Genomic DNA, 12,686 nt, shown 5'->3' with positions numbered 1-12,686 from the left:
TAATCTGAAGGAATAAAATTTCAATTTTTTAGAAATGCTGCATTTTTTTTGTAGATTATCATTTTGGAGAATGATAGCACAATGAAGAAGATGGAGAAATTTTTGTATTATTATTATTCTCCATCTCCAAAAAAAAATCATCCTATTCTGGTCAAGTTCTGATCAAGGTCTGATTAGCATAATCAGATCATTTTTCTCAAATGGAGAAAAAACAGTCATGTAAACCCAGCCTTACCGTGGAAAAATCTTTTCTTTACATAGATCGATAGATATGGATAGAGTATAGGCCAGAAATAGAATAATAAAAGGCAAAAAGAAGCCATTATAAAGAGAATAATACAAGGAGTAGTAGGCCATTTTTCTTAGGCTAGGTTCACATTTCCGTTGTTTTGCATCAGTCACAATCCGCCGCTCTGATAAACAACGCAATCTGTTTGGCTGATTCCGTTGTTTCCCATTGACTTATATGAGCGGCGGATTGTGACTGATGCCCTTGCGTTGCATCCTCCGCCCGACTGATCAGTCGTGAAACGACTGACTGTCGGGCGGCAGGAATGCAGAGTGTAATGTTTTTTGAGCAGCGGAATCCTTATGATGTCGCTGCGCATGCTCTCTCTTGGCGGCCGAATCATCAGCTGATCACCTGGCAGCTGCCTTCTGTGAGCGATCAGCTGATCACCCGGCGGCCGGCTTCTGTGAGCGATCGGCTGATCTCCCGGCCGCCAGCTTTTGAGAGCGACCAGCTGATCTCCCGGCCGCCGGGAGATCATCTGATTGCTCTCAAAAGCCGGCGGCCGGGAGATCAGCTGATCGCTCTCATTAGCCGGCCACCGGGAGATCAGCTGAGCGCTCTCAAAAGCCGGTGGTCGGGAGATCAGCTGATCGCTCTCATTGGCCGGCCGCTGGGAGATCATCTGATCGCTCTCAAAAGCCGGCGGCCGGGAGATCAGCTGATCGCTCTCATTAGCTGGCCACCGGGAGATCAGCTGATCGCTCTCATTTAGCCGGCCGCCGGGAGATCATCTGATCGCTCTAAAAAGCCGGCGGCCGGGAGATCAGCTGATCGCTCTCATTAGCCGGCCGCCGGGAGATCATCTGATCGCTCTAAAAAGCCGGCGGCCGGGAGATCAGCTGATCGCTCTCATTTAGCCGGCCGCCGGGAGATCATCTGATTGCTCTCAAAAGTCGGCGGCCGGGAGATCAGCTGATCGCTCTCATTAGAGGGCCACCGGAAGATCAGCTGAGCGCTCTCAAAAGCCAGCGGCCAGCTATTGTGAACGATAAGCTGATCGTTCTCTCTCTCACGTTGTACAATGGAATTCGCTTTCTAATTCCAATTCTTGTCTAACGCATCAGTCACAATCGTCAAGCAACGCATGTGACTGATGCAAAACAACGGAAATGTGAACCTAGCCTTACTGGTAGGTTCTCCATTCTTGTGACTTTAGTATCCTGTGATGTAATTATTGTATAATCCAGAATATCAGATTCCACAGGACCCGTCAGGATTTGTTCATATTGGATTACTGTTGTTTTTCCTTTATTATACATTGTAAGTGCTAATTGTTGTTTTCTGATATAAGAGCTGTGTTTGAGACTCCTTTCATTTCCCCTCTGAAGGTCGCCCAGTTACCCCCCTCCTGGATGCGGTAAGAGTAAAGTCAAACTAAAGTCAGAACAAGATGGAATCTCTAAGACTCACAAACTGCTGAGAAGGACTTGTTCCAGCACGGTCAAGGCTGACGACATGTGCAACGCAAAATCCCACAGGAACTTTGGCCGGTCGCTATCCAGTGATCCTAGGGCTGAGCAACCAATGGGCTTAAAACCCCACAAACTTTTGAGTCGTCAATGCTCCACCGCCATTAAGCAGGAGGAATGCATTTCACTGAAGCAACATAAACTCTTAACCCGTTCTTGTTCTGGGGACCCCAGATGTGAGCACAACAGCACCTTGAAGCCCCATAAACTTTTAAGCAGGTCTTATTCTAGTAATCTTCGTATGGAAGAATTAGATGGACTCAAGAACCACAAACTACTCAGCAAGTCTTATTCCAGTGCCCCCAAATCATCCAAAATGGACCTTTTGAAAGAACCTATCGCAGAGGGCAGGCGGCTCTCTCTTACCTCAGGGCTGATTGGTATATTAACGCCAGCTGCATCTTCACAACCTGCTGTGGGTACATTGGTATCATTGAGATATTGTTCTATTTATGTATAACACTGAGTATATGATATAAGGGTATGCTTCTTGTTTCTACCCATGGGCAATTCGTCCAATTAACAATGCTTAACAGGCACCGGCATATCGAAAAATAATTACAAATTTTAGTTACTATCTATAGAAAAAAAAAGAACCAAACTTAGACCACTGGATATAAAATGTCTACATGCCCCGTTAAAATGTCAGGTTTTTGTCATGTAAAAAAATCATACCATGAAAAATCACTTTTTCCACCTTTAATGTCTCCCATAATCTGTACAATTCACTTAAGAAACAAACTGAAATCTTTTCAGGTGGAAAAATAAAGACAGTAAATAATGTTTTTGCATAAATCAGCACACCTTTAAATTATTACTTTGTACCCTTTGAATTTGTGACAAGATTCAGTCATTTTGGGTAGGGGTCTATTAACACAGAACATCCAGTATTGGCAATCTTTGTCCACTTTTCCTTGGGGTAAATTCACATGACCGTCCCATTTTAGCAGTCCGTAAAAAATGTTCCTGTTTTTCCTCATATGAATCCGTATGACATCTGTTCCATTCCGTTCCGTATATGGTCCGTTTTACATCCATGTGCCTTCTGATTTTTTTTCTTGGACCACAAAAAAAAATGGAAGGAGCGTTACACATAGTCAAAAGCTAGAAAGATAGCTGGCTAGATAGCTGGATAGATAGATCGATAAATGGATAAGAAAGACATAAATAAGATCCCACTCCCCTGCATTTTGTAATCTTGCACCCTTTAGTGCCTTTCATGTGGCACTAAAGGGTGTTTGGCCTTGTTTTTAGCCACAAATTCATCATTTTCCCCCAAAAAACCATGTGGGGTCTCCCCTATTTTTTTTATAGCCAGCTAAGGCGAAGCAGACCTCAGCTGGCAGCTTAACCTTGGCTGGTAAGCCAAAACAGAGGGCACCCCACACTGTTATTGTAAATTTAATAAATAATTTAAAACAAAAAACATGGGGTCCCCCCAAAATTGGATTACCAGCCAAGGTAAAGCAGACAGCTGTGGTCAGGTATCCTCAGACTAGGGAGGTCCACAGTTATTGGACCCTCTCCAGCCTAAAAATAGCTGGCCGCAGCTGCCCCAGAAGTGGCCCTGGTGTGATGGCAAACAGGGTAATATATGCGGTTGAAACCAGCTGTGTAATGTCACCTGGCATCATGCCCTGGCATTAGTGATGTCATGGCGTCTATCAGAAACTCGACATCACTAGCCCAGTCAGTTATAAAAAATAAAATAGATGACAAAAAAGTTTTTATTTGAAAAATGCTCCCTAACACATTCCCTCTTTCACCAATTTATTGAAAAGAAAAAACAAATCCGGGTCTGGCGTAATCCAATAAGGGGGTCCCATGACGATCCATGCTCACTATCCCAGTCAATGTTCCCCATTGGCTGGGAGAGCAGTGCAGTGACTTGAGTGAACATCATTAGGTCAGGCCAGGTCACTGTAGGGGATGACAAGCGCCGACATCATGAGGTTAGCTCAGTTCATTACCTACGGTGATGAACTCCGCTGAACTCATGATGTCAAGTCAACGCTCATCACTGAGTTCCATGGCCCCGTGATGTCACCCGCTAAACTTTAGGTGAAAATGCGGCAGGCATGGAAGTCAGTGATGAGCGCTGATGTCAGAAGTTCAGTGAACATCATCACAGCAGGTAATGAACTTAGCTAACCTCATGACGGCATCACTTGTCATTCCCGCAGCTGTTCATACACTGCTGTGATCAGCTGCGGGGCTGGCAGGGGCACCCATAGACGGAAGCCACACGGAAGTACTTCCTTGTGGCTACCTTGTATTTTCCGGACCCATTGATATGTATTGCGTCACGATCCGCATTTTGTGGAACAGAATAGGACATGTTCCATAATAACGGAATGGACATAGTGGCACGGATGGCACACAGAAGCACTTCCGTATGACATCCAATCCTACCCAAAACACATTGAAAACATAGTCTTGTCAGTTGGTCTGCAAAAAAAAGGAACTGACTAGGAAAAATGGAACAGTCGTCTACATGAACCCTTACAGTAGTGCTCCATATCAGTCAGATTGTGAGGGCATCTCCTGTGTACAATGCACTCTTCAGGTCCTCCACAGATTTTCAGTTATATTCAGGTCTGGGCTATGGCTTGGTTTTTCCAGAACTTTGATCTTCTTCTGAGGAAGCCATTCTTTTGTTCATTTGGAGGTATGCTTAGTGCAGTATTGTGCTTCAGCTTTTTATCAGAGGCATGGAGATTTTGTTGCAAAATTGACTGATATTTGGAATTATTAATAACTCCCTCCACCGTGACTAAAGCTCCAGTTTCAGCTGCCAAAAAACAGTCCTGAAGCATAATACTGGTTCCACCATGCTTCACTGATGGTACAGTGTTCTTTTGGTGATACACCATATTGGCCTTGTGCCAAAGATACCATTTGGAGTTCTAGCCAAAAAATTCAACCTTGGTCTCATCAGACCAATCCTAACACGTTTTCCAACATACTTTTGGAAGACTTGATGTAGACTTGGCAAAACATAGCCAGGCTTGGATTTATTTCTTTGTGTGAAAAGGCTTCAGGCCGTACACATGAAGAACACATGGGAGATTGTGGTCACATGCATAACACAACCAGTACTTGCCAGATATTTCTATAGCTCCTTTAATCTTGCTGTAGTCCTGTTGGTAACTTTTTGGACCAATTTTCTTCTTGTCTCGTCATCAATTTTTGAGGGACGTCCAATTTTATTTAATGTCACTTTTGTGCCAAATTTAAGGCACTTCTTGATGATGCCTTCACAATATTCCATAGTATTGCTAATGCCTTGGAAATTTTTTTGTACCATTAGGAGGCTTTACACGCTGCAATATCGCTAACGATTTATCGTCGGGGTCACGGTGTTTGTGACACGTACGAGCGACCTTAAACGATCGCAAAAGAGACAAAAATCGTTGGTTTTGGAGAGGTCGTCCAAAAACCAAATATCGTTGTCTGCTTAGTAGCGATGTTGTTCGTCGTTCCTGCGGCATCACACATCGCTATGTGTGACACCGCAGGAGCGACAAACATCTCCTTACCTCTGTTCACCGGCAATGCGGAAGGAAGGAGGTGGGCGGCATTTTCCAGCCGCTCATCTCCGCCCCTCCTCTGCTATTGGATGGCTGCTGTGTGACGTTCGCACGAACCGCCCCCTTAGAAAGGAGGTGGATCGCCGGCCAGAGCGACGCCGCTGACCATGTATGTGCGTGTGACACTGACGTAACGATAATGTTCGCTACGGCAGCGATCACACAATATCGCACACACGAAGGAGGTGGGTGCTATCGCGCGCAACATCGCTAGCAATTGCTAGCGATGTTGCAGCGTGTAAAGCACCCTTTTCTCCCGACTGATATCTTTCAACAATGATCCCTTTGCTGTGTTGTAAGCATTTGTGGTATTGACTATGGATTTTGCTGTAAAATGCAACTAAACAAATGTTATTTTTACTTCCCCTCAAAATGTTTTTACTTTGTTTCTCAAAGGATTTGTACAGATTATGGGGGACATTAAAGGTGGAACAAGATGTGAAATGATTCTTCATGGTATGATTTTTTTTTTTTACATGACGATAACCTGGCATTTTAACGGGTGTGAAGACTTTTCATATTCACTGTACATCAAATTGGTTGACTTGACAATTAAAGGAGGTTTTCAACACTTTTCCAATATTGCGCCATTTTCCTCTGTCTAGTGATCAATGCTGATTCCCCAATGTTGGCACCTATCACATGATTGAGCCTTTCTGCATTTTTGCCACGGCAGCGTCACACGCACATACCTATTCAGCGACGTCGCTGGAGACACCGAACAATCCCTCCTTCAAGGGGGAGGAGCGTTCGGCATCACAGTGATGTCACTAAACGGCCGCCCAATAGCAGAGGAGGGGCGGAGATGAGCGGCCGGAACATCCCACCCACCTCCTTCCTTCTCATTTCCGGTGGATGCAGGTAAGGAGATGTTTGTCGTTCGAGCGGTGTCACACATAGCGATGTGTGGTGCCGCAGGAACGACGAACAACCAGCAGCTTGCACCACCAACCTTGTTATGAAAAGGAGCAACGTGTCAATGATCAACGATTTTTGCCGTTTTTGCGATCGTTGATCGTTGCTCCTAGCTGTCACACGCTGCGATGTCACTAACGACGCCGGATGTGTGTCACAAACACCGTGACCCCGACGATATATCGTTAGCGATGTCGCAGCGTGTAAAGCACCCTTTAGTTATTTAATTCTTGTATTTTAAAGTTTTAACTAACACTCAGAATGTTTCCATAAATCTTTGAAAGCTAAACATTAGTTTCCATCTGCCTCCAGCATCTCATTAGTAAGTGAAAGTGGATGCAGCATCAGAGTACAGGGGGTGTTTGCAGTTTGTTACTATAGACACACATAGGTTTGCATAAGAGCTGCAAACAAAAAAATCAGAATTTTTCTAACAAGATTATTACCTTTATATGCATTTGTTAAATAGAAATGTTAAAGGACATTTACACTGCTGGATAATTGTGAATGAGTGTTGTTAAAACGGTCTTTACACGATTATCTTGCAGTGTAAACAGGCTGCTGATCAGCCGATGAATGAGAAAAATGCTCGTTTATGGGATGAATTGCTCTTTTATGCAGCATATAAGATTATCGTTCTTTTGGTGCATCGTCCTGTGTAAACAGGACACGCACTGCTGAGAACTATGGCAGCTTGTGCGCCGAGCGATCTATTACAGACCACTTAGTGTGCATGGTTTACCGCGGTCTGCCTGTGTAAACAGGATATAAAATGATCATTAATCAATAAAAGCTTACCAATTGGTTGTATGGTGCCGCCTTTAGGTCTTAGTATGTAGGTGGGCCGCCACACAATACGAAGTCAAATCTTAAGGGTTGGGTGTAGGGGTCCTGACCTTCTTTGCCTTCATCTCTTATAGCCATATATATATATATACTACTCAACTTTGAAATGTGATTACCAAGAAAAAAAAAGTTGTGGAATAATGGAATTCACAGGATTGATAGACATGTTAATGACATGAAAATGATGGAAAATTGAAACAAAATCTTCAAAACATCTGACTATTTAGCATCATGTATGAGTGCCACATGTAGAAATCCCCACATGCCTGCTAAGGCTGGAGTCACACTTGCGAGTGACCCATGTTTAACATGCGCGAGTCTCGCATTGCATCATCCGACACGGCCTGCTGGTCTCGGGGCAGGAGCATCTCAGCTGCATAGAAATACATGCAGCCGACCCGCACCTGTCCGGAGAGTGCGGCCGTGCCGGGTGATGCGATGTGAGACTCGCGCGTATTACACATGAGTAACTCGCAAATGTGACTCCGGCCTAATGGAGGTTTATTCTCTTCAGTGTTGAGTCCTGCTTTTGACTTGGATGTAGTGATAGCCAGAGATTGATCTGGAGACCACACTATGAAGAGACCAGGGAACGTAAAATTACCCCAGGAGCCATTTTTCAACACAACTGCAGCTAGCATGTTGAAGGTGCTACTGTGAGCAGTCTGTTAGGCCCCTTTCACATTGCGTTTTTCTCTACGTCCACAGGTCCCGTCGGGGCATCCGTCCGGACTGCCCCTCCCTCACTCTGCAAAACGTGCTCCGGACACATGCGCCCGACAGGGCCATTCACTGTTATGGAGCGCATTGCGTTAGCGTGTGCTCTGTTTTGTGCAATTTTGTGCACATATACGTTTCTGCAGACGGACACCCGAACGTAGACCACCTACCCCGCATCGTCCCCCATCGATCACATTTGGGAAGTCATTAGATTCACTGGTGCAGGACATTATTACTCAGACAACCTATATGGGAACCTAAAAGCTGATACATTTCCTGATCCATGGCACGCATCAACCACTGACTTTATGTGTATCTCTGAAATGTTGCGGCCTTTCAGAGACAAACATAGCTTATTATTAGCCATTGGTGACCAAGCTGCACAGGAGACTAGCCAGACAGACGGGTAAGGGGCAGCTTCTCCCTGTCTGCTGCAATGGAGTGACAGTTCTCTCCCTGCATGCAGGTATAGGGAGAGACCTGTCAATCAAAAGGGAGTGATGCAGAAAAAAAAAGGATCGGCACTCACAACTAATCTTCCTTTTTCTTATTCCATTTGTGAAAAAACATCCATACAATATGACACGTTTCGGACAAAAGTGCAGACCGTTTGAGAAAGGTCTGCACTTTTGACCGAAACGCGTCATATTGTATGGATATTTTTTCACAAATGGAATTAATAAGAAAAAAGAAGGTTAGATGTGAGTGCCGATCCTTTTTTTTTTTTTTTTGCATCTATTTATGGAGTCCATACTGGGATTTGTGCACCACGAATTGGAGTGCCCACCTGGTTTTTGATTTACATCAAAGAGGAGTTGGAAGGGAAAAGTCACGGGGGACGCACCTGTCCAAAAGTCTTCCCTGTGGCCAGTTCCTTCTCTGACATGCTGCAGCACAGAGTAAAACGTATATGGCGGAAATCATACAGCCAGTGTCTGATGGACGCTGACCGTGGATCGGGAAGCATGTGTCCGCTGTCAGGTTCCCTTTAATAACCTCATTGATAGCATGACAAGCTGTGTAAGTGCGTGTATCTCTGTGTGTGGCGCTGACACGTAATGATGAATAAATCGAGATGTTTTGGATATATTGGCATGCATTTATTCATCATTTGCAGATCAGTAACTTATCTATTGATCCTGAGATTTCCAGAATTTCAAAGACTTTTCCTTCTTGATGTTGCAATTTCAATGTTTGAAGTGTATATTCTTTAAAAACAAATTTAGTTGAAACTCTTCTTTAAAGCGAATGTTCATGCTACTGATGTACTGTATATAACTACACTTTAGTAACATTTTAAAGAAAACATTAAAGAGTTGCTCCGGGACCTAAATGTCCTTTCTAAATATCTATCTTGACGCCCTAATCACTTTTATAATTCGCTTATTTATACATTACCCTACACTTCTTCCTATCCTGCTAATGCTTAAATGTGCTCACTTCCTGTGACATTTCATTTTAGAGGAGTCTCAAATGTGACATCACAGGTAGCTGGGGCTTCACTCACACCCTGCAGCATAATATGATAATATGGTCCTCCTGGGTAGCGTAATTTGCCTGGTACTACTTTATTGCATCGCCACCCTCTGAACACGTTCTAGATTCATGCCGATATACGCAATAGGAGATGTGAGTGCAGCACTGGCACTCTGTTTTTGTCCCTGGCGCCACAGCATCTGTGAAAAAAAGATGTCGCCATACTGCCTTCCAACGAATCATGTCACTCACTGCTTCTGTCTCTACTGCCTGATGATGTCTTCTTTCACAGAAGTTCCAGTGTAGGTGGAGATAAGAGCTGAGTGCTGGTGCTGCACTCACATCTTCTTCAGGATCTATCACCACGGATACAGGACATCTGTAAAGGGGACGGCAATGCAGGAAACTAGTAAGTGACTGCAGCGCTGCCCCCTTGTTGATACCCTGTGCTAGGACTAGAGATAGACACTGCTGGGAGTGAGTGCAGCACTGGCACTCTGTGTTTGTCTCTGCCGCCACAGCATCCGTGAAAAAAGACGTCGCCATACTGCCTTCCAACGAATCAGGTCACTCACTGCTTCTGTCTCTACTGCCTGATGATGTCTTCTTCCACAGACGTTCCAGTGTAGGTGGAGATAAGAGCTAAGTGCCAGTGCTATACTCACATATTCTACAGGATCTATCACCATGGATACAGGACATCTTTAGAGGGGACGGCAATGCAGGAAACTAGTAAATGAGTTCAGTGCTGCCCCCTTGTTGATACCCTGTTCTAGGACTGGAGATAGATGCTGCTGAGAGTGAGTGCAGCCCCAGCTTCCTATGTTGGTTTGTTTAAACTCCTCTCAAACAAAGCATCACAGGAAGTGCAGTAAAGAAAAACACATTTACTGATTAGATACATAGGAGAAGTGTAGGGTATTGTATAATAAAGATAATTACAAAAGTGGTTAGGGTATATAGATAGCTATTTAGAAAAAAAAAAGTTAGGTTCCGGGTCACCCCTTTAAGGGTTTGGAGAGATGTAGGTAAAGGAGGGGTTTCCAAAATGTGATTCCCACCAGGATTTTCCCTTCCCTGCTCAGATTGACAGTTCTTTCCCTATTTTTGTATAGAGACCAGTCAGTAAGGATTGAGATGTTAAAGCTGAAGAGCTTTCTATAAATATCAAATAATGTAAAAAAGATAAAAGTCTGCCATTGACTTAACTAAAAAAAATTGCATGCAGCACGTTGTTGTTTTTTTTTTTCATGTACAGATGTAGCAAACTTTAACTTGACAAATAAAACATCTTGATAACTTGTCACTGAAGAATATCTATTTTCAAAGGATTAAAGGCCCTGTCACACGCAATAACGTATCTAACGATATATCGCTGGGGTCACATATTCCATGACGCACATCCGGCATCGTTAGCGATGTCGTTGCGTGTGACACTAACGATCGACCGTTAACGATGGAAAATACTCACCTTATCGTTGATCGTTAACACGTCATTCATTTTCAAAAAATCGTTGATTGTTGAGGACGCAGGTTGTTCGTTGTTCCCGAGGCAGCATACATCGCTGCGTGTGACACCTCGGGAACGACGAACTACAGCTTACCTGCGGCCGCCGGCAATGAGGAAGGAAGGAGATGGGCGGGATGTTACGGCCGCTCATCTCCGCCCCTCCGCTTCTATTGGGCGGCCGCTTAGTGACGCCGCTGTGACGCTGAACAAACCGCCCTCTTAGAAAGGAGCCGGTTCGCCGGCCACAGCGACATCGCTAGGCAGGTAAGTATGTGTGACAGCTCTGAACGATATTGTGCGCCACGGGCAGCGATTTGCCCGTGACGCACAAACGACGGGGGTGGGTGCTTTCACCAGCGAGACATCGTTAGCGATATCGCTACATGTAACGGGGCCTTTAGACAATATAACATTGCACAATCCACTGACTGATGTCAGGTTCGCTGTCAGATTACACATTTTTTGTGTTATATGTGTTAGGATAAACTTTGAAACATCTGTACATGTATATTGATTGAACAATATAAATCTACTACACGTTTAAGCACAGTTGGTACAGCCACATTCTGACCTGTCATGTCCACATGTATGACAAAAGGGCATTCATTTTCTTCTACATTTAGGTATGGAAAGCTATAACATTTTACTTATGGACACAATAAGTGAGCACCACGAGTGTGAACTGAGCTCAAGCTGTTGTGGGTTTGTGTGTCAATATAATTCCACTAGAATAATGAATATAATACTACATGACGTTAGTGAAGGTGATTCCAGGATGCATAATGTAACGTATTTTCAAAGTGTTTTTACTAGCAGGATAGAGAGTGCAGCTCTGGAGTATAATGCAGGATGTAACGCGGGATCAGTACAAGTAAGGGTGCTTTCACACACCCGTTTTTTGCCGTCAGGCACAATCCGGTGTAAAAACTGATGCAACGGATCAGGCGAAAAAATAGATCAGTTGCATCAGTTTTTTCCATCAGTTCCTTCAGTTTTTGGATGGATCCGTTGTGCTACTGAGCATGCTCAGTAGCAAAAAAACAGAATCCGTCGCTGTAATGTGTTGTATGCCGGATTACGACGGATCCGGCACCCATAGGTTATCATTGTACATGACGCCGGATAGCGCCAGATGCGGCGTGGTCTGTTTTTTTGCCGCTGCCAAAACACGTTCCATGCTGCGTTCTTTCCGGCAGCTGGACACAGAAACTTTGCCGGATCCGACGTACGCCGGAAGCAACGCAAGGGCATGAGGCACAATCCAGCGCTACAATACAATTCAAGGAGGAAAAAAATGCATCCGGTGCCAGATCCGTTTTATCCGGTTTTCGCCGGATTGTGCCTGACGGCAAAAAAACGGATGTGTGAAAGCAGCCTTAACGTGAACCCGTCAGGTCCCTTAACCCTTCCAACCCAGCAACAATCACATTTACATGTCAAGATTCCCTTCCTGACCAGCCCTGTACAACATCATTCTCTAAAATCAATGTGTAAACTAGCATTTATAACCTCCATTTTTAGTTTGCATATTAGCACCCTGACAAGTTGATGGGGCGTTGTTTCCCCAGACTAGTCGGCCCTTTTTGAATGTTATCACACCCCTGTGGGTGTGATGACATGTTTTCCAGAGCCAGTAGCATAGCCAGCTCCTGGAAATAATGTGCATGCGCGTGGCTCATTTCAGCAGTGTCAGCGCGCCTCTCAAGCTGTGTGTACGCATCCGGGCTCCAGAGAGGTGCAGTGCGCATGATCGGAAGTGCAGCAGCTGCTTTCCAATCATGCACAGTGCACCTTTCTAAAGCTGGGACGCCTACACCTGGCTTGAGATGCACACTGACACTGCTGAAATGAGCTGCACGCATGCGCAA

General features: G+C 44.6%; 1 protein-coding gene across 1 annotated transcript in view; it reads left to right on the top strand.

The window, feature by feature from the left end:
- PARP8 (poly(ADP-ribose) polymerase family member 8) overlaps positions 1-12,686 on the top strand; it is a 411,775-nt gene that overhangs the window by 321,466 nt on the left and 77,623 nt on the right. The window contains exon 12 of the mRNA XM_075326712.1: positions 1,621-2,176. Within this exon, the coding sequence (XP_075182827.1) occupies positions 1,621-2,176 (556 nt within the window). The remainder of the gene's footprint in view (positions 1-1,620; positions 2,177-12,686) is intronic.

The sequence above is a fragment of the Anomaloglossus baeobatrachus genome, chromosome 1, assembly GCF_048569485.1.
Source record: "Anomaloglossus baeobatrachus isolate aAnoBae1 chromosome 1, aAnoBae1.hap1, whole genome shotgun sequence".
Taxonomy (NCBI): Eukaryota; Metazoa; Chordata; class Amphibia; order Anura; family Aromobatidae; genus Anomaloglossus; species Anomaloglossus baeobatrachus.
Note: the sequence above shows the minus strand (reverse complement) of the source record. Positions and strands in the feature narration are given on the sequence as shown.